We start from the raw sequence: 23,751 nt of genomic DNA, 5'->3' as shown, positions 1-23,751 counted from the left end.
AGATGATTTAAATTTGTCTGATAGAATGTGTACACAAGATGCTTGTTTATTTAAGCGCAAAAGCACTTTTTCTCCTCCATTGTCTGGCGTTGTGGAAAGTTTTGTTAAACTATGTGAGCGGGATATATATACCTATTTTTTGAAAGGTAACAAGAAATGTTCATATTTTAATATGTCTAAAGAAGAAAATATATCCTTAAAGAAGTTATCACAAGATACTTCTGTTGCCATCAGACCCGCAGACAAGGGGGGAGGCATTGTGTTGCTTGATAGGGTAGATTATGATAGCTACATGCAGAGTATGCTTAGTGATCACTCCACATATAAATGTATAGATGAAAAGGCTTTGAATGAAATACTTAGTGATATTAATGACACACTTTATGACCTACTGATGTGTCGTCAGATCAGTAAGGATCTGTATGAGTTCTTTTACACTACTCATCCCCAACTCCCAGTGATAAAGGGACTACCCAAAATGCATAAAGGGATATAGCCACCTCCTATACGCCCCATAGTCTCGGGAGATGGATGGAGTACAGAAAACATTTCCATCTATCTAGAAAAGTGTTTGAGACCTCTTGTTAATGACATTCCGACTGTCCTGAAGGACACCTATCAGCTTCTGGAATTTTTGGATACCCTAGAAGTTGAACTATGTAGAGATAGACACCTTCTAATAACTATGGATGTCCAGAATTTGTTTACTTGCATCCCGAATGACAAGGGCATTGACTCAATTAGAGAATTGCTTCAAGCTTCACCATCAATAGACTGCAATATGGAGATACTGGTTTGCCAGTTGTTAGAGTTGGTTCTAGGCAACAATGTTTTTTTGTTTTAAAGAGCATATGTTCTTACAACTAGCAGGGGTTGCCATGGGCACCCCCTGCGCGAACACATATGCCAATTTAGTGGTTTACCAGTGGGAGAAGGAATTTTTATTTAGTCATGAATCCTTCAAAAAATGTTTGGTCTATAAACGATTTGTGGACGATATCCTTGTCGTTTGGGATGGAAGTAAGCAAGATTTCCTTTTGTTTGTATCTTATTTGGAAACTACCACCAGTTTCTTAAGATTAACTATTGAAGCTTCATATGACACTGTAAGTTTCCTTGATGTGAATCTTAGTATTCGAGACAATAGGTTATTGTCTTCTCTTCATAGGAAGGCTTGTTGGAAGAATGCCATACTAAGATATGATAGTATGCATCCTCGCCATATCTTTAAAGGGATAGTGAAAGGTCAATTTCAGAGACTTCTGAAACTGTGTAAAGATCCTATGAATTTAAATATAGAACTAGAGAAGATGGAATTGATCTTTACTGAAAGGGGCTATGATGTTAAGTTAGTAAGGCAGATTAAATCTGACTAATAACCAGATACGCCAAAGTGGTAAAAGCACAAATAAACTTCAAATATGGAAAACACAGGAACAATTGGATGGTGTCCTGGGGTTTATTCAACGCTCCAAAATTACAGAAATAGCAGCAAAAAAAGTCGTCACAATACACATCCACATTTTTTACTGATTATAATACCAGCATATTAATAACTAAGGTTTATTAATTCTTAAAATATTCATTTTAATAAATTCATATCATAAAAAACTTTTGTATAATTAAATAATGAATCTATATAAATGTGTGAATAAAAATTAGAATAAAAACCAACCATATTGTTACTACACATGAGGAGAAAAGTTTTTTTGTGTTTAAAATAGATAACATAATAAAAGGTTAACAACTTCACAGTTTAGCTGCCCTTAACTTTAACAATGGTAAAATGCTAGTATATTCGTTGAGCCCTGGTGGGTGATATGATTCAAGTGTCATTTGCCACCATAGCTCCCTATATTCTAACTTTTCTTCCCAAGGCCCTCCTCTGATATCTCTAGCTGTATGTTCAATTACAGAAAAAAGAAAACTAGCTTGATGACATTCTTTGCTATGTTTATATAGAGCATTGGTTTCCTTACCATTTTTGATATCATTAAGATGCTCAAATATTCTCCTTTTTAATTTCCTTTCCGTCTTTCCTATGTAGAACGAAGAACATTTTGTACAGCTAGCAAAGTAAACTAGGCCCATAGACTCACGATTATAAAAAAATATTTCGTTTAATAGCACCCTATTCCTACTTCTAATATTAATTTTGTTACCATTAAGGATGTACATGCATTGGGCACATCTACCACACTTATAGGTGCCTTTTCTCTTTCTGTCTTGTGAAGTGACAATGTTTTTATTTTCCAGAATATTTCTCATACTTCTGGAATTTTTGTACACTATCTTTACAGGGCCCTTATTAATTTTATCTAAATCTGTTAATTCTGTGAATCTATTCCATTCTTTACAAAAAATGTGCCTAATTTTGTTGTTGATAATGTTGTACTCAAGCGTAAGGGCTGAATGAAAGTTATCAGGATTTGTTATTATATTTCCACTTTGTCCATTTATCCTGCTATTATCAGGCTCTTTGACTATAGGTTTGAATCTAGTCCCTCTACCATTTAGGACCTCATGTCTAATGTCACTAATAAATTTCTCAGGGTAACCTCTATTTTTAAACATATTTTCTAACAAATCACATTCCATCAAAAAATCTTCATCATTACTAGTCATTCTACACCCTCTCACGTATTGACCTTTAATAATGTTCTTTTTTATGTGTAAAGGGTGTGAACTATCAAAATGCAGAAAGGAGTTGCAGTATGTTGGCTTTCTATATACCTTTGTTTCCAAACCTCCTTCTTTCTTATAGATTTCTATATCCAAATATTGCAACACATTCTGAGAACTTTGATATGTAAATTTCAAAAAAATTAGTTGTGCCATTTAAATATTCCATAAACATTCTTAATTTTTCTTCAGTCTCAGTCCAAAAAATTACAATATCGTCCAGAAATCTATAATAGCTGATCCAGGAAGAGCTAAAAACACTATTCAACACATGTTCCTCTTCCCATTTAGCTAGAACCAAGTTGGCATAAGTGGGGGCACAGGCTGCCCCCATAGCTACTCCCTGGATCTGCTTGTAAAATTCACCATTAAAGTATAAAAAATTGTTCTGTAATACTGTTTCCATAAGCCAAACACTCACAAGCTTGTCATTGTTAGATAGTTCTGGGTACTCATAAACAATTTCTTCAAACATTCTGGTACCTTCATTATAATGAATGGAGGAAAACAAGTCAATAACATCTATTGTGACAAATATAATGTTTTCTATGTTGTTAATACTGGAAATAACTTTTAAAAGGTCCCATGAATCCCTCAAAATTTGTTTCCTGTCCATCCACACTTTTTTTAACTTAACATCAACAAATTTAGTTAGAGCATGGGTTTTAGACCCAACAGCAGATACAATAGGTCTTAAAGGGGGATCAGTCTCGCTCTTATGAATTTTGGGTATACCAAATATCATAGGTACTTTAGGTTTGTCCACCCGTAAAAAACCTAAAGTCTCACCATTAATTAAACCCTCAAGTAACATGTCCTTCAATTTTATATCTATATTGTTGTAAGCAATATTTATCTCATTTTTAGATACATGTTGATATTTATTACTGTCCCAAAGGATATTATTCATCCTGCTTTCATACTCATTTTTCTCCATTATAACTATACCTCCCCCTTTATCCGGTTTCATAACCCTTAGGTTAATGTCATCCTTGAGTTCTATTAAAATGTTCATTTCTTCTTTGGTTAAGTTATAATGGGGTCTTTGATCTTTTATTACATCTTTCCTAATCTCATTCTCCATTATTTTTCCAAGTTTCTCAACAAAGGGTGGAGGGGGGGATTGTATGTGGATCTACGTTTTAAAATATTTACACCATCTTGGGGAGCCTTATTAGGAAGAACTAGTTGTAAGTTAATTTTCCTTAAAAATAATTTAATTTCAATTAAGGATTTGGCTACATCCCCTTGTGTAGCTGGTATATATTTTAATCCTTTGGACAATAGATTGAAGTGACCTTTATGTAGGTTCAAGTAGCTAAAATTGCATATATGGAAATTGTTGTAAGTCCATCTGTTATTCACTTTACAAATTGTGTTGTTGCTCATATATATATATATATATATATATATATATATATATATATATATATATATATAGACACCTTTCATCTATTTGATGGTATAGGTCCTAAAATCATGCGCCACATAGCAACCTTGATGCACAGGAAAAGAAACAAACTACACCGAGATCACCTACAATACCAAAATGGCATTGCCTACCCACTCAGCAATGATAATAACGGAAGGGGTTTTAGACCATCTAAACCCCATTTCAGACAGTGGCAATAGGCCACAGCAAGAGTCACATAAGACTACAGCTATCGCTCACACTGATTTCTCTCCTCCTAATGAGAACTTACAAACAGCAACGATTCCTACTCAACCACAAACTCCACAGCCTCCTGCAGCGCCTGCGTACTCACAGGCTGTGAATGTTGCAGCGGATCCTTCACTCCCCCCTAACAACATTGGTGCACCAGGCTATGATATACCACTAATGGCTGACAATCAGAACAATTTTTTAGAGCCAGGACAATGGGATCGAGCCAACACCCCTACAGTACCATCCAGACCAGGATGGGGGAGGGGGAGAGGTCTCAGATTCATACCACCAGGGAGACCAATGGTTACCAGGAGCCACCGCAGGAGATAACAACACACTCTACAACTGATAGGCTGGCCATCCTTTCCTGCCCAGTTTTCAACCTATTTTAGAAATAAATTTTTCTGAGGCTCACATACAACTATTGAGCAAGGGGTTTGGGCAATGTAACTTAACTGACTCCTTACTAGAGCTATGACTTTTTTCCAGGAAACTCAACCTCAATATATGGCACAACAACAATAGGCTTAATAATGATGACTCGTCCGATTTGGATGAAAACCCCAACACAGACACCCTTGTCAGAATGAAAAGTATGTTTAATCCAATCCTGCATCACACAGTGCACAATTTTCTCAAGGTCTGTGAGCGTGACATTAGAAATTTATTGAACCAACCAAGTGGCACCAAATGGTTTAACTTGTCTCAGCCCGAACAATCAGCCCTTAGAGAGTTAAAACAGGACAAAACCTTCAGAATAATGAAATCAGACAAGGGCATGGGCATTGTGCTCATGTAACAAAACAAATACAACAGCAAAATGGAAAGAGATCTTGAGGATGGATCCTTTTATGTAGCCACCAACCTTAAAACAGTAAACAAACAGTTTTCTACCATTGACAGGCTACTTAAAAAGTTGGAGCAAAATCAATGTATTTCACTGGAGGAATACATGTACATGCTAGTCCCTCACCCTAGCCTTGGCAAGCTGTTCAGGATCCCCAAGGTGCACAAAAATGAACTTAACCCTCCTTTTTGACAAGTTATATCAAACAAACGCACCAAAATGGAGAAAAATCTCAGAATACTTGGACACTATACTTAACCTGTTGGTGCAAGCCACTGATGTATACCTCAAGGACTCAAGGGATTTTTCTGTACAGGGCTAATTTATTTATTTATTTGTTTGTTTGTTTATTTATTTATTTATTTACATTTGTCGACTGGGAGTGTCCGACTGGACATAGGCCCATTTTCAGTGGAGGCCCAGGGAGAAAAGCTCCACAGTTAAAATAAACAGACAGTAGTTACATTGGATTACATAGCGATTAACAATTTAACATAGCAATTACTTGCAACATATTTACAGATGAAGAACATAGTACATCAGTAGACAACTAGAATCTTTATCTGTGAAGTACATAACAGACATTAACAAATGTTACAATAAGAAGTTCCTGCTGTATGATAAGTACTAGGCTTATGAGCATCTGAGCTTGCTATAATCAAGGTAATTAGTGGAGTGGAAAGAAAGGTAGTGGTTAATTTAAATCCATCGAGTTGCTATCTAGTGACTCTGGACATAGTAGCCCTGTACACTAACATCCCTCACCAGGAAGGGTTGGATTCCCTTAGATTGTATCTCTCCAAACACGCTGGGTTCCCCACCTCCAAAATAAACACAATATGCGAGCTAGTGGCTGTAGTACTCCTCAACAACTTATTCCACTTTAATCAAAAAGTATACCAACAAGTATGAGGAGTGGCAATTGGGTTCAAAATGGCGCCAGCATTTGCCAATCTTGTCCTAAGTGCTTGGGAACTAGAGACACTCATCCATATACCTGGCTTTCAGTCTGTACATCTTTACAGACGTTATACCAATGACATTTTCTTTGTATGGGAGGGCACTGAAACTGACCTGATGGCCTTCATCACAGAGATGACCAACAGTATAACGTTCCTTGATTTTACCATCTCTGGCTGTGGAACTACCATCAACTTTCTTGACATTGTCATAAGAATCAACCCTTCCACTAATGTGCTGGAATCTAGCAGTCACCGAAAGAACACCTACCAAAATAACTTTTTGGATTATAATAGCCAGCACCCTTTATTTTTCAAAAAGAATGTTGTACGCGGACAGTTTATCCGCTTATCCCGCATCATCAGCAAAGACGCCAAATTCATGACTGAAGCCTTGTTTCTCAAAAACATGTTTCTGGCCAGAAACTATACCAATGACCTTAGTGAGTTTGAACTATTAAGAGTTATTAGGGAGAGACACAATAAGCATAAGTCAATACTTGTTTATGGCTTTACTAGCAATGGCAGGAATACAGAAACCACTGACAGATTGAGCAGCTTTCCACTGCCCATCAGCCGAGACATGCAAGCCATACGCAAAATAATTTCCAGAATCTGGAACATTTTCTCCTGCCAAAATGACCTAAAAGCTATTTTGGGGATCTCCCCTGGTTTTCATACAAGAGATCAACTCCATTGAGGTCCAATTTTATAAACAAGAATTCTCCCTTCCTACGGGGAGACACTCTTCCAAAACCGGGACCCCCTGGTATGTAAACTTGCAGATGCTGTGTAGTGTGACAGCACATACTTGGCTGTAACTCCTACACCTTTTCGCATTGTAACTACAAAGTAACATTCAAACGACATATGGACTGTCACACAGAGTGGGTAGTGTAGGCTGCTATCTGCAAAAGTTGCTCTTCGTTCTATATCGGAAAAACCAGCAGGACACTTTCCGATAGAACCAAGGAACACCTAGCAGCCATATGAAACAGGGATAGCACTAACGCTCTTGGTAGCCACTGTGGTAAATGCTCCAACTCCACAGGATTTCACTTTTTCATCCTGAAAAAACTAGATTTATTTTTTGGAGACTGCAATGCTCTGCTCAAATTGAAAGAACTCAAATGGCAACTTTTACTGGCTGCTGACTCTGCTCCAGGACTCAATGAAAGCATCAGTATTAAATGTACTTTGCGATGGCTACATTAATCCATTCCCAGTTTTATCTTTTTTTATAGGGCTGCAGCCAGAAAAATAGCAATCTTTTTTCAGTTTGTTTCTATTTACAGCATTTGAATTTAATATGAATCAAGAATAGTTCCGTTTACCCTAACTTAATCTAACTTTAACAGTAATTAGAGGTGTATAGTCCCGCATTCTTAGTCAGCAGATATCATTTGTGAAGATTGTCTACTTCTCCCGCAGACACCCACTGACTAGTCAGTTCCACCAATATGCATTTTTTGAACATTTATACTAGAATGACATGTGTGTACCTTTTATTTTACTGCATTTTCGTTTCTGAAGAAGTCCTAATGATCAATAAAGGATGAAAGCGCTTAAACATCAGTTCAGCCTACATGTGTTTATTGTTTCTCCGTTTAGAAACGAAAAGTTCTTTAGTCATAGTTTTGATTCTTTGTCTAGCCTTTAGTTGGTTATTTGGTGATATATATATATATATATATATATATATATATATTTTTTTTTTGCTAACCCTGATGTCTTGGCTGAGAACAGCATTTCAAGGGGCTGCAAAGCTCACAGAATTAAGACATTAAATAGAAACATTACCATCAATCAATTAAATTCTTCTTCTTCTTTCGGCTTTTCCCAGTTAGCGGTCGCCACAGCGGATCACCTGTCAAGCTCATGATTGGCAGTGGAGTTTTACGGTGTCAAGTTGCCAGCCCGGTGCCCAACCTTCCACAGAAGACACACACACACGCATGCACGCACACACTCATGCCTAGGGCCAATTTAGAGTGTCCAGTCCACCTGCAGCATGTCTTTGGGATGTGGGAGGAAACCAGAGCACCCGGAGGCAACCCATGCGACCACAGGGAAGACATGCAGACTCCGCACAGAAGGAACCCCAGCCGAGTATCAAACCAGAGAACCTCTTGCTGTGAGGTGGCAATGCTAACCGCTGCACCACTGCGGCCGCCTGCCATCAATCAATTAAATTCAACTGACAATAATTAAAATAATTAAATAATAAAACACCACTTAAAACCATAAATGTGCAAAGTATAACTACTTAATCTATTACTTAATTTACAACAAACAACCCAAATTTATGTCCACATGAAGAATGTATAGGACAAATGTGCTGTATCTGAGTATAAACTACTCATCTACCCTTAACAGATTACTTTCTATATCACCCCCATCTGAGAAAAGACTGGCTTCAAAACTACACATCTGACTGTTGCCATGTCTCCAGCATGAACCTGATTAATATACATAACCACAGGGCCAACTGGTAAAAGACTGTTCTCCTCTCTTAAATCCTGCTCAAAATATAAGTTACATACTTACCAGAACGTTCCATGTGCGTTGTCTGTCTCGACATTCATTTAACTGATGTGTTGGATCCGATGTGTCGGATCCATCTCGACCTTTCCAAAAGCTTGAGGTCTTCAGCAAAGTTCATTGGCATCCTTCCTTACCCATAATGTAGTTCCCTAACTTCCTCAGATATTGTTTGCCCTCATCAAAGCATACAACTGAGCAAAACTCCCTTAATATGAATAAACACATAATGTGTATATATAGAAATGGATCAAAGGCAGCATTTCTGAGGGTATGGAGATCCGTAAATCCAATAACTACTCAGTCTCCCAACAGTATAGGAAGGGGGTATGGAGGGGGGGGGGGTTGTGAGAATAAAGGTCGAGATGGACAACACACATGGAACATTATGGTAAGTACATAACTTCTTAATGTGTTATTGTTAATTTCGCCTTTATTCTCACTGATGGGACCGCATCCCAAGCAACCTGATTCTTGGGTGGCTCATGGGAGAATATTCCTCAGAACCACAGAGCCAAAAGAGGCTCTAATCCTGGAGGACAAATCCACTTTGTAATGTGTAATAAAGATATGGGGTTTCGCCCATCTTCCTCTCTTAAAACCCTCTTTTGCGCGGTTTTGCGCGCTTTTGTGCATAGAGCAACAGCGGGCAGCGCCGCCTAATTGGGTTTAAACTATTCCTGGCTCCACAAAGTCTGCTCTTCACTTTTTCCCTTAGGACTGCTCTATCTCTCAATTTAAACACCATATTCTCATTCTAAGGCCCTTCACTGGTCCAATTAAGTAATCCTACAAGTTAGCACTATTAAACCATAAGCATTACTTACTCTTATACTCTCTACAATTACCCTGTCCTCTATTGGTCCGTCTTAAATTCAGTTTACGAATATTACTCTAGCATGTCCAAAGGTCAGTCAATGGTTTCCTCTCCAGTCCAGCTGGTGAATCTGGGAATTTTGAGGCAATGTTACAACTGTCTCATGTACACGGACAACCCTCTCCTCCTCCAAACAGGTTCAAATATATGTGAGAGATGCAACTATTTAGCCAAACTGGAGGCTGAGCTCTCTCATCTCAAAACTGGTGTAACCAGTCAGGAGGAGAAGGTAACCTCACACAACACATTTCCAGTATCACATAGTCCCACCACATCAGTGAACCAAACACATAAATGCACAAAAACATACTCGGAGGCTCTAAATAAAAATCTACCTAAGCAACAGAGACCTCCAAAGCAGACATCCAAGCAAACGCTACCTCAAAACAAAACACGCACAACACATAGCCCACAAAGTCAGTGTGCCAAGCAGCCACAGCCCTTAAGGCTGAATAACACACCTGATACTCTTGTAATAGGTGACTCTATTGTCAGACACACTGACGTCCCGCTCACCAGGCTGAATAAAGAGAAGGTCACGGTGAGCTGCCTGTCGGGTACTAGGATCCACCACATAACGCAAGCACTCAGGTCACTCCAAAGCAAATACAAATATGACTCAGTCATTGTACATGCTGGGGTGAATGACCTGAGACGTACCTCCCTGGACTACATGAAAAGAGACATAGAGGAGCTCTCTGATCATGTAGCCCAGGCTGGTATGACCCTGACCTTGAGCAGCATCTTACCCTCACCTAGAATGATGCCACAGTACAAAGACAAAATGATCGATTTTAACAATTGGCTAAAATTTTGGTGTCATTCAAAGGGGATCCAGTGTCCCAGCCTGGGATGACATGCTCGACAAGCCACGTTGCTTCGCTAGGGACGGCTTGCACCTGTCACCACTGGGCTTTCGGATATTGGCAAAGGCTCTTGCCACCCCCATAGTGCCTTTTTTAGGCAAGGCTCAAAAGTCAAACCCACCCCCATAGACAGCGCAAGGAACAAGAAACTAAGGGTAATGCTGCTAAACGCCAGAAGTCTTAACCTCAAGAAGGACGCACTCGAAGCTCTCCTCAGTATAGAGAACATCGATATCTGTGCAGTGACAGAAACCTGGTTCAAGGCTCCAGAGAGAACCACCCCAGCACTACCAGGCTATACCTCATATCATACTTTTCGGCCCCAAAACCCAGACCGAACCACAAAAGGAGGGGGAGTTTCCATATTTATCAAGGATATCCACACCTCCAGGTTAGTGGCATTGCACGAAGTATCGGAGATCATCCATGTGCAACTAACAGTGGGCAAGACTGCTTTTCAGTTTATAGCATCCTACAGACCACCCTCTCAAAGTCAGGAATCCCACTCGGCTTTCCTGAAAACATTGGAGAACATGAAGATCTCTCCGAACACCATTATATTGGGCGACTTCAACTACCCAAACATTGACTGGGAGCACTACTCAAGCCCCAGCACCTTAGCCCAAAGGTTCCTGGAAATTATAAACTCAAATGCTATGGAACAACTAGTCACCACTCCCACAAGAGGGGACAACATACTAGACCTGATCATTACCAACATGGGGACTCTATGCTCCACACCAGAAGTATATCCCTCATTGGTAAGATCAGACCATAAATTAATTTCACTGGATGTCCACATCCCAACCCCACCCCCAGCCCGGAAAACCACAGTGAAAAACTTCTCAAAAGCAAACTTCTCACTTCTCAAAACCGAAGTGGAATCCTTCAAGGCCCCAGGACCAGTGGAAACTACGGCCCAAACTGCAGAATCCTATATAAATGCATCTACGGACATCTCCAGGAATGCATGGATCATGCTATCCCAAACAAAACCAAGGCCCAATCATCCAAAGGCAGGCGTCCAGTCTGGTGGACCCCTGTCATAAATAAACTGTAAAACAGAAGGAGGAAGCTACTACATGATAGAGCAAAATCCCTAATAGGGAAGGCATCTCTGATCAGTACTTGCAAAAAATTATGATCCCTCATAAAATCCTCCAAGGCCAGCTTCGAGAGAAAAATTGCACAGGACACCAAAGACAATCATAAGGCTTTTTTCAGTTATGTTAGAAACCTGGGATGCAACTCCCAGACTTGTTCTGAGTTGATTCTAAATGACAAAAAATACACTGAACCCACAGACATCGCCAATATCCTGGCAGACAGGTTCAGTGCAAACTTCTCCACCCCCCCCCCAAAAGAGCAAGTATCTATCCCGGCAGAGGGCTGCCTCCCAAACATCTCTGATGCTCAGGTGAGGGCTGCCCTCTCCAAAGCAAAAAACACTGCTTCCATGGGACCAGATGGCGTCCCAGGTTGCGTCCTACATGAACTCCAAGAGGAACTAATCCCTCAAATAAAACAGCTATACAATCTCAGCCTCACTACAGGATATGTGCCCACAGAATGGCGTACAGCAACAGTGGTCCCACTCCACAAAGGTGGAGCCTATACGGACCCTGGAAACTATCGCCCCATAAGCCTGACTAGCTTAGTCTGCAAGGCTATGGAGAGGATCATCATGGAGCTCATAAACAAAGACATTGGGGACCTACAGACACTAGATCCTACCCAGTTCGGCTTTGTCAAGGGCAGATCCTGCCTTTTGAACCTGGTTGACTTCTTCGAAACAGTCACCAAAGCCATAGATGAAGGGAAGGTAGTCCACACAGCCTATCTGGACCTTGCAAAGGCATTTGACACAATACCCCACTCGGGCATCATAGATAAGCTATCCAGTTTAAATATAAACCCCCATGTCACAAGATGGGTCGCAAACTGGCTCAAAGACAGAACCCACAGAGTGAGAGTTGCTGGAGCCATGTCAGACTCGAAACCGGTCACAAGTGGCGTCCCACAGGGTTCTGTCCTGGGACCACTCTTGTTCGGTATATACTTTTCCGAGGTACAGGCAAACGTGGGAGGACTATGGCTCACCAAGTTCACAGACGACTGCAAACTGGGCGCCATAATCAACTCTCCAGCTGACACAAACATCCTTCAAAAAGGTCTCACAGAGACAGATAACTGGTGCCAGCGCCATGGTTTAAAGCTAAATGCCAAAAATGTATAGTCATACCCTTTGGCAAAAACAATGTGCCCACAAATTACCACATAGGCGGAAACCCATTAAGTACAGAGAAAGTTATTAGGGACCTGGGGACCCAAGTTGATAGCAATCTCTCCTTTGAAAACCACATTGCCAAAGTGGTTAGAAAGACCTTCTACATAGCCCACCTCATCACGAAGGGTTTCACATCTAGATCAAGAGAGGTAATCGTGCCTTTATTCATCCCTCATCAGGCCCATCATAGAATACAATGCCCCTTTTGGGATGTACCTTATCCGACACCTGCAGCAATTAGAAAGACCCCAAAAGTATCTCACCAAGAGGATCAAGGGTCTCAAACAGATGCCATATGCTGCTCGGTTAAAAAAGTCCAGCTCTACTCAGTTGCATACCGCCTACTGAGGCGATCTATGCCTGACATACAAAGCTATGTCAAATCCAGAATTAATGGACATGCTCCACCTCAGTAAATCTAAATCCCTTAGAGCCACACGCTCGAGGGACTTGAACCTCAGCACAGAAATAAATAGAACTTGCTGGAGGGACAGGTTCATAACCCAGGGGCTCCGTTCGCTCTGGAATAGAATTCCAGTTCATGTGAGGCAGAGCACCTCACTGAATCTCTTCAAGAAGAATCTCGATAGGTGGATGGGGGATCGTAGGTTTGTCCCAGGGATTACTCCCGTGTCACTATTAGACAGAGGCACAGTAAACTAAACCTTAAAAAGGGCACAGTATACTCAAATCAAGGGGTGGCGTAAGCCATACAGAATTGGGCTAGGCTTATAATTGCCCCAGGGCAGATAGCCTAGTATGAACCTATGAACCTATGAACCATGTAGCTGCAGCACATATACCATCCATGGTAAACTTGCTTGGAAAGCTGTAGATGTAGCTATTGACCTAGTGGAAAAAGAAGTTATGTACTCATCATAACGTTCCACCTGAGTAGTTGTACTTCATTTGTCTTCAACCTGTGGGTATTCGGATCGGATCCGAGATGGTCGCATCACCAGCTTCTGATCCGAGCTCCAAGCTCCTCCCCTACCCATAATCCCCCTCCGTCTCCTTCTTCCCTCAGATTGAGTTTGCTGAATCAGGAACATAAGCTTGACCTAATAAAACCATACCACTAAAGGTTCAGATAATCTAGTACAAACATAAGCAGGAGAGCCACGAGTGTGCACCTCTCCCAAATATCAAAGTAGGACAATTGTGGCAAGGTTAGGGGGAAGACGGGAGGGATGGTTGAAGACAAATGAAGTACAAACTACTCAGACGGAACATTATGGTGAGTACATAACTTCTTTATCTGAAGTAGTTTACTTCATTTGATCTTCAACCTGTGGGACAGAGTCCCCAACTACCTTTATCTGGGTGACCCTCATGGAAGGATATTACGGAGCACCACGGAGCCAAAGGATGCTATGCCCCTGGATACCATGTCCAATTTGTAATGTGAAATAAAGGTATGAGATGAGGACCAAGTAGATGCAGAACAAATGTCATCCAGCAACACCCTAGACCCGAAAGCCACCGAAGTTGCCATAGATCTAGTGGAGTGGGCTTTAATCAGGCCCGCCAAGGAGATGCCTTTGTCAGAGTATGCCCGTAGAATGTACTACAAAATCCATCTCGCAATGGTAACTTTAGAAACCAGTTTGCCTAAAAAGGGTGTCGAATAGGAAACAAACAGCTGATCCAATTTCCGGAAGGGTTTTGTTTTGTGCAGGTAAAACCTCAATTGCCTATGTACATCCAACAAATGTAACTTGTATTCACCTCTATTTTGCAAGTTTGGAAAGAAAACAGGCAGATTGATGGTTTGATTAATATTGTTCTCAGAAGCCACTTTAGGAAGGAAGGATGGATTTGTGCGCAAGGAAACCCTGTCCTAATGAAAAAAACATATAAGGAACTTTAATGGATAAGGCTTGAAGTTCCAATACCCTCCTGACCAAAGTAATGGCCACCAAAAAGGCTGTCTTCCAAGAAAGGAACTGCAAGTCTATTGATGCCGCTGGTTCAAAGGGAGGAGAAGCTAGGGCTTGCAGGACAAAGGTGAGGTCCCAAGGCAGAGTTGGATCTTTCACTGGTGGTAGTAACATAAAAGTTCCCTTAAGGAAGGTCTTACAGAGCCTAGAGGAAGTTAAGGAAGCCATGTTTTCATTCACATGGAAGTTAGAAATGGCAGCCAGTTGCACTCTAACAGTAGAAGAACTCGCACCATACTGAAAAATACCAGTCAAGAATTCCAGAATGGCTGGAACTGGAGCTGAAATAGGGTCTAGATTGCATTGAGAGGCCCAGATAGAGAAACGTTTCCATTTACTATGGTATATTTTTCTAGTAGAAGACTTATGGGCCACCACCAGAATGACTTTAACGGGAGAGGATAAACTGGGAGTCCTAATCATTACTGGAACTGGAGCAACCAAGCTGTGCATTTCAGACTGTCCAGGTATGGGTGAGGAACCCCTGAGGGGTGAGAGATAAGACTGGGAACCAGATCCAAGATCCATGGAGGAACTACTAGATGAAACCATAGAGAGGGAAACCAGACTTGACGAGGTCAGAATGGGGCGATGAGGATAACTGTGCTGCCCAGCCTGCGAAGTTTCTGAAAAAATTTCAGAATGAGAGGTAACGGAGTGTAAGCATAAAGAAGACCAGGAGGGAAGCACGAACTAGAGCATCTCTGGGAGCTTCCCCCTGAGGGGGGTTCAGGGTGAAGATCTCGCTACACTTCACGTTGGAAGGAGATGTGAAGACATTGCAGCAAGGCCAGGCCCAATTGAGGAAGATCTGTTCTGCTACTGAAGGATTCAGAGACCACTCGTAAGGCACCAGAATAGTCCTGCTGAGCCTGTCTGCTAGGTTGGTGGACCGCCCTGGAATGCGCGTTGCCACGAGAAAAAAGCCGGTGGAAACCACCCATTCCCACACTCTCATGGCTTTTCGACAAAGGGGGTAAGATCTGGTTCCTCCCAGCTTGTTGATATACCAGACCACTGACATGTTGTCTGACTGGATGGCAATAGTCCCTAGAGGAAGATGGGCATGAAGGGCCTGCAATGCTACAAGAACCGCCCTCATCTCCAGGGCATTGATATGCAAGTTGGTCTCAGAAGGGGACATTGTGCCTTGGACTGTCCTTCCCAAGCAATGCCCCCCCACCCTAGCTGGGAGGCATCCATGGTCACTGTGGTTGTGGGAAAGAAAGGGTCGTCCCTGGACAAGTTCTGGAGAAAGAGTCCACCAGAGAAGTGACTCTCTGCAAGCCCGAGATATGCGTATGTCCAGTAGGGACCACTGAACTGCTAACGTCCACTGGAGGACCCTCATGTGATGACGTGTGAAGGGGGAAGATTGATAGTGGCTGCCATGGATCCAAGGCCCGCAGAACTGATTCCGCTGATGGGCGGTGAGAATAAAGAAGGTAAGATACGTGAAGTTTCAAATTGCTTACCCTTTCCGGAGTGAGATAGACTTTCATTTGTATGGTGTCTAGTTGAGCTCCAATGAAATGTAGGCTCTGAACTAGAGTCAGTGACAACTTGACATTGATTGTAATCCCCAGTCTGTTTGCTAGAAGAAGGAAGTAATCTCTGGCCTGGCACAGTAGACGTTCGGTAGGGGCAGCAAGGAGCCAATCATCCAGGTAGGGCTAAACCTGGATTCCCTGAAGCCTCAGTTGCCTGCTATCACTGCCATGACTTTGGTGAACACCCTGGGGGCTGTGGTGAGACCAAAGGGTAGGAACCTGAATTGATAATGACTGGCCCCCAGCCAGAAGCGAAGAAACCTGTGGGAGCGCCTGTTCATTTTGATGTGAAAGCACGCTTCCTGGAGGCCAGTCTAGCACATCCAATCTTCTGCCTGCAAGTAGGGCAGAATGGACTGTAGCGTGACCATCCGGAATTTCTCCTTGGCTACTGACAGGTTCAGAATGGAAAGATGCAGAATGAGTCTTAGGTCCCCCGTTTTCTTTGGCACCAAAAAGAACCTGGAATAGATGCCCAATCTGGATTAATCTGGGGGGGGTGGGTTGGATGAATTGTTTTTCTAATAGCTTTTCTGTCTTCAGTGCTGCTTCCTCCCTTTGTGCAGGTGGAATATCCGGGAGGAGTTTTGGTAGGGGGGATGGTTTTACAAATGGTATGGAATAACCTCTGGATATGATTTTTAACACCCAACAGTCTGCTGTAACTGACTCCCACTCCATCGGGTGTAATGAAAGACGGCCCCCGACTGCCTCCAGAGATGAGCAGCCAGGCAGCCCCTCAGGGTTGCTACGCGGGTCAGTCCGAGAATGGTTCTCTGGACCCAAAGTTCTTCAGACCCCCTCTGCCTTTGGGGCAGCATCTGTCGTAACCCCCTCTGCCTCTGGGAGACAGAGAGTCCTGAGTGTCCCGGGAGAACTGAGATTTACAGAACTATATCTTCTTTGCCCCTCGTTGATTCCTTGAGAAGGATCTCTGAGGTGTGGAGAAGCGGATCCCGATGGCAGACAGTGTCTTCCCATCCTTCTCACTCTGGACTAGTGTCTCACGCACAGACTTCCTAAACAGGGAACAGCCATTGTAGGGAGCATTTGCAAAGTACGCCTTAAAGGGTTCCGAGAATTAACATAGCCAAAGCCAGGCATGGCATCTCAAGGCATTGCTGGACCTGGACGCTCTAGCGGCCCCTTCCATGGCATGAGAAAGGAGATGCATGGATGTATTCGCAACCGCTTTGAGAGTGGTCATGCATGTAGAGAACATTTTCATGCTCTCTGCCAACATGGACTCTGGAGGTGACTCAGTGACCTCCTTGACCTGGTATCACTGAGAATAACATGCGCCATATAGTTCAGTGCCCTTATGGAAAAGGTGACTGAAGCATAAACTCACTTCCCCAGACGATTCATCGATCATGACCGAAGTGTGGACAGCCGTCCCCAATGCTGGTAAGAGGCCTTTCATAATCAACTTAGCCCTCCGGTCCTTGAGGGCTCTAAGATTAAACCCTGCTTAAATCGCGCAGGCCATGTCCAGATGGGCTGCACCTAAACAAGCAACGCACAGAGTGTGGCCATCAACCGGGGAAAGCTTGTGGCCACACTCTGTGCATTTCCTAAAGACAGGATTAGGAACATCTGCCATGTCTAAGGACGACCCACACACACACACACATACACACACACACACACACACACACACACACACACACACACACAGACACACACACTCACACACACACTCTAGCACTAACTGTGGGAAGGGGAACACAGGGAAACACAACACTAACTAATAACTTTTAAATCTAACTTTTTTTTTTGTACTGACGGTTGACACGCGTGTAGGGGAGGTAAGGGTAGAAAGTTTAGGGGACACTAGCTATACAAAAAGCTAAACACTCACCAAAATAACCACTAAACGCTTGGAGCTTGAGACCATGCTGCTGGCCTGGAAAGCGGCAGATCTGAGGGAAGAAGGAGATGGAGGGGTATTATGGGTAGGGGAGGAGCTTGGAGTTCAGATCAGAAGCTGGTGATGTGGCCATCTGAGATCCGATCCAGGCCCAAATACCCACAGGTTGAAGATCAAATGAAGTAAACTACTTCAGATTGAGTTTTAACTGGAAAAGGGAGAGTTCTGTTCTTAGAGTTGTAGATGTAGGATATACATAAGGTGAGCCATCTAGATACAGCAACTTTTGAAAATGAATGACCTTTTCTAATCTCAGAGTAGGATATAAAGAGCTGATCTGATTTCCTAAATTCTGAAGTTCTCTGCAAGTAAAGATGTAACTATCTATGTACGTCCAGAAGATGCAAAGAGTATTCTCCCTTGGTTTGGTAATTTGGGAAGAAAACTGGCAGCTTAATAGATTGGTTTAGGTTACTTTATGACACAAACTTTGGAAGAACAGAGGGATTAGTGCAAAAAGAAACCCTGTCCTTATAAAAACCTAGGTTTGGGGGCTTGATAGACCAAGCTTGCAACTCTGAAACTCTTCTAGTTGAGGTAATGGCCACTAAAAGTAGTGTTTTCCAAGATAGAAATTTCAAATCACATATTGCCAAAGGTTCAAAGTGAGGAGAAATAATGTTTGTCAAAATGAAATTCAGATCCCAGGCAGGAGTTGGATTTCTCTACAGGGGGTCATATCATCATTGTTCTTTTCAAAAAGGCTTTACAAAGCCTGTGTGACATGATTGTAGAACCATTTTCTCCTATATGGAATTTGAAGTTGCTGCCAGTTGAACTCTAATAGTAGAAGCAGCAGCTCCCTCATGAAAAATGTTTGCTAAATATTCTAGAACAGAATGAATGGGTGCAGAAAAGGGATCTGTTTGGTTATCACTGGCCCATATTACAAACCTGTTCCATTTACTCATGTACAATCTTCGTGTAGAAGTTTTATGGGAAGACAAATATGTTTGACTGGGGATGAAAGGAGAAGAAACCTGGCAATCAGGGGAATTGGAGCAGCCAAGCTGTCAATTTGAGGCTGTGTAAGCTGGGATGTACCATTCTTGATGGGTGAGTCAGAAGGTCTGCAGCAGGATCCAGAATCCATGGTTCGCCCACAAGATTAGGCTGAAGAAAAGGAAAACAGATTCGATGAGGCCAATAAGGAGCAATGAGGATTATTGTAGTCTTCAACAAACTTGCTTTCTGTATCAACTTGGGAATCAGAAGGATTGGAGGGAAAGCATAGGGTAGCCTCAGGGGCCAATCATGAACAAGTGCATCCCTTGGTGACTCCCCCATGGGAGGGATCAGGGCAAAGTAGTTGCTGCATTTGGCATTGGCGGGTGATGCAAAGAGGTCGCGGCAAGGCTGGCCCCATTTCCAGAAAATCCCTTCTGCAACTTTCTGATTGAGTGACCACTCGTGTGGCCATAATATGTCTTTGCTCAATTTTTCAGCAATCACGGTGGATTTCCCCAGGATGTGCATTGCAATCAGAAAATGGTTGGAGGCCATTGCCCATTGCCAAGCCCTTACAGCTTCTTGAAAAAGGGGGTAAGATCTGTTTCCTCCATGCTTGTTTATGTACCAGACTACTGACATATTGTCTGACTGGATTGCTATCGTTCCCAAAGGGAGAGTGTCCTGAAACGCTTACTATGCCAAGAGCACTGCTCTCATCTCTAGGACATTTATGTGCAAATGAGCCTTGTGATCCTGCCAGAAGCTTTGAACTGCATTCCCGAGATAATGCCCCCCCCCCCAATCTGGGAAGCATCTGTAGTCACAGTGGCTCGGGGTTGAGAGGGAATGAAAAGACGGCCTTCAGATACTACAAGAGAGAGAATCCATCATTGGAGATCCTTTTTGCAACAGATGGTTATGAGGATCTTGAGTGACATTGAAAGATCTAGGATTGACCATTGTGTGGAAAGTAACCATTGAAGTATCATCATATGCAGGCAAGCTAGGGGAATAAGTACGATAGATGCTGCCATCTTTCCCAGAACCTGAAGAACTAGCTTTGCAGAGGCTCTTGTCCTCCTGATTAACAGTTTTACATGAAGGACCAGATTGTGAACTCTGTCGTGCGGGAGCCGTGCCATCAATGTGGTTGTATCTATTTCTGCTCCTACGAATATTAAGTTTTGACATGGTTCTAGAGCAGATTTGTCATAATTTATGGTAATACCTAGGGAGGAGCAAAGCTGAAGTGTATAGTCCCTGGCTTTCAGCAGAAGATGCCTGGTCAGGGCGGTTATGAGCCAGTCGTCCAGATACAGAAACACCCGGAATCCTCAGCATCTTAGGTGAGCAGACACTACTGCCATGCATTTGGTGAACACTCTGAGGGCTGTAGTGAGACCAAAGGGCAGAGCTTGAAACTAGAAGTGACTGGCTCCTAGCCAGAAGTGCAAGTACCTTCTGGATCATCTTTCCATTCATATATGGTAGTAGGCATCCTGACGGTCTATAGAGCATATCCAATTGTCTCTTTCAAAGAATGGAAGAATCGACTGCAATGTCACCATCTAGAACTTAGTCTTTTTCACAGATTTGTTCAATTTGCTGAAATCCAAGATGGGTCTCATGTCCCCTGTTTTCTTTGCAACTAAAAAGGATCTTCAGTAAGTTCCAAATCCTCTCTAGCGGGGAATTCTTGGATGACTCTTTTTCTTAACAACTTTTGAATTTCTAATGTTGCTTGTTCATTTTGACTGGGTGGAACGTATGGAACTGACTTGTTTACGGGAGTGGGGAAGGAGAAGAGAATTATATATCCCATGGATATTATGTCCTGCACCCATTTGTCTGTATTTTTTGCCAGGTTTCGAGGTGCAGAGATAATCACCTCTCGATTGCTTCCAGAGGTGAGCAATCAGGCAGTCCTTCAGGAGTGCTGAAAGGTTCTGCCAAATAAAATTTCTCTGGAGCCCTGATTCTGTGTGCCTCTCCTGCCGTGAGGGTGGCGTCTTCCGTTATTCTTCCCCCTTCTGCCTTTGTGGAACCTCTACCTTGTGTGTCCTGGTAAGACACCTGTGACTTTCTGAACCACATTTTCCACTACCTCTCTGACCCTTAGGAAATGGTCAAGTAGGTGCAGAAAAACACCCTACAATGGCAGCTAAGGTCTTACCTTCCTGTTCACACCTTTTACTTTAGATCCAAATAGGGATGACCCATCAAAGACACCATTAACGAAGGAACACTTGAAGTGCTCTGCAAAATTGCAAAAGCGCATCCAGGCCTGTCTCCTGATAGATATGCAGGCCTGTCTGCTGATAGAGATGCCTGAACCCACCACCCTACTTGCTCCATCTGCTGCATAGCAATTGAGTCGCATGGATGAGATGACAACAGAATTGAGGGTGGCAAGCTGTGCGTTGGCCTTATCAGCCGTCGCTACAGCAACAGCTCCTTGGAGGGAGTCTGAAAGATCTTTTAACAGGTCCCTCTGTAGTCTAGTGAAATGGGTAAGGTAGTTCAGTGACCATAAGATAAAGGCTGCTGACAAAAAGACACACTTCCCATACCTATCCATGGTCCTGAAATCCTTATTAGGAAGATGGATAGAGGACTTGGTCTCAAAAAGTTCCTTTTTAGTGCATGCCACCACAACCATGGCATCAGCTGCTACACCTATGGTTAGAAAAGCCTAATCCTTCGGGACTGTGATATATTTGTTTGACCTCCTAGGAGTGGGTTCTATAGAATCTGGGGTCTCCCAAGCCCTCCAAGAGATTAAATCAATAAGCTCATCAGAAAGCAGGGGTCATCCAAGAGATTGAAGGGTGAGATCCAAAAGCCCTCAGACATGCCAACTCCTCAGCTGAGGGGGACATGGACTGCCAGTCACCTCTCTGTTTTTAAATTTCCAGGATGTCTCCAAAGGACACATCATCAGGAGATGACCGTGGGAACCCTTCTGTTTCATCAAGGTCATTGTTAGATGTGATGGACTCCTCTGGGGAGTCAAGATGCTTCCTTTTGCATGCCTTCTTCTGAGGGACTTCCTCAGTGGGGTATTCTGGGGAAGTTTCAGAAGAGGGAAAAGTCCCCTGAGGGACATCCTGAGGTCTGGGATCCCAGCAGTCCTGTGGATGGGTGTGAGGAGGCACAGACACCTGCGCAGATGCAGGAGAAAGATCCGAGGAAGACTATATCTTGGACTGGGAGGGTAGTCATCACCCTCCTCATGACCTCAAAGGCAGTCTGCCCTCCCTCCACAGAAAACCTCAGACCCAACAAACAGCGTATCGGAACCGATGGACTCTCCGGAGCAGAGGACAGAAGCTCTGAAGCTGAGGTAGGAGTCAAACTCATCTGCGCTGAGGCCCCATAAGGCAGGATAGGAAGCAAGAAGATCTGAGCCGGCTCTGAGGACCTGACCGGAGAGCATCAGAGAAACGCTCAGGGCAGATATCTGATCCGAGGAGTCAACGGGACCTGTGGCCGATATCGACACAAGCTGGATGTCGGAATCTTCCGGCTCTGAACCCAAAGGATGTATCAGAGGAGGAGCAGGCGCCGGAGTGGAAGGTTGTGTCTGATCCAACTCCTTTGGGCTTGGGACCAATAAAAGCTTGGCCAAAGCAGACGTCTTCAACAGCTTCTGCATGACCCTATCCATGTCTTTGTCGGAAAGACTCCTGGTTGACCGAGTAGAAAAGGTTGGAGATCTGGATCTTCTCGGGAATGGAAAAGGGAGCCGATAAGAGATCAGCTCCAAGGAAGGAGATTGGATCCAACATCGAAACTCAAAGGGCTTTGGAGCCAAATAGTCTGAAGCTGACTTCAGAGCAGAAGTTACTTTTTTCGCTGCTATAGTGTTGGATCCAGGAGGTGCCGACTGCTCTGATGGTCCTTCTGGAGCAGACAGCTTTTATTGTTTCTGTTTGGGTTCCAAAGAGGATTTCAAAGCTGAATAAGGACATTTTTTGGCTTTTTCAGATTTCTCCGATTTTGAAGAAGAGGGAGAAACAGCCTCAGATAAAGGAGTTTTCAATAAACCCTTTAAGATCAATTTGTTCTTGTGCTCCATAAGCACTCTCTGATTGAAGGCATGACAAATTAAACAAGATTCCTGTATATGTAGAGGCCCCAGCAGTACACACATAAGGTGTGTGAGTTGTTAAGTGGCATTATTTTTACTACATTGTTCACATTTTTTTAAATCCAAGAGGCCTGCCTTCCTTTTGAGACATCTTAAGTAACCCACAGCAAAAAATCTAAAACTAAAAGAAAGAATTGTAATATATATATATATATATATATATATATATATATATATATCAAATTATTTATTTTTTTTTTAAAAGAGCAAACAAAGTTGGGAGAGGGGGAGGGGAGGAACATCCTCTAACTTAAATGGACGTAGGTCAGACACTTTCGAAGTTAAACAGATGCTAGCTAGGGAAGTCAGGAAAGAAAAAAACATTTTTCACTCAGAAATTAAAATAAATTTAAGTAATGGGAAAAGGGAAGGAAGACTAAACACCCTCTAATGGGTGTAAGTTAGACATCCTCTAACTAAAACGGATGCTAACAAAAAAAAAAAAAACTAAAAGAGTTAGATAACGGTAGACTATTCTAATAAGTTTTAAAGGTAAAGGAAATTT

The 23,751-nt window shown here is 42.7% G+C and overlaps 1 protein-coding gene across 1 annotated transcript in view; it reads right to left on the bottom strand.

Moving 5' to 3' along the window:
- The window catches only part of ZCWPW1 (zinc finger CW-type and PWWP domain containing 1), a 2,385,176-nt gene extending 2,381,410 nt beyond the window's left edge, over positions 1–3,766 (bottom strand). The window contains exon 1 of the mRNA XM_044076340.1: positions 3,166–3,766. Coding sequence (XP_043932275.1) covers positions 3,166–3,766 — 601 coding nt within the window. The remainder of the gene's footprint in view (positions 1–3,165) is intronic.
- Positions 3,767–23,751: the final 19,985 nt, after the last annotated feature.

This window comes from Protopterus annectens, chromosome 7.part0 (assembly GCF_019279795.1).
Source record: "Protopterus annectens isolate FY-2018-M chromosome 7.part0, PAN1.0, whole genome shotgun sequence".
NCBI classification, from domain to species: domain Eukaryota; kingdom Metazoa; phylum Chordata; order Ceratodontiformes; family Protopteridae; genus Protopterus; species Protopterus annectens.
Note: the sequence above shows the minus strand (reverse complement) of the source record. Positions and strands in the feature narration are given on the sequence as shown.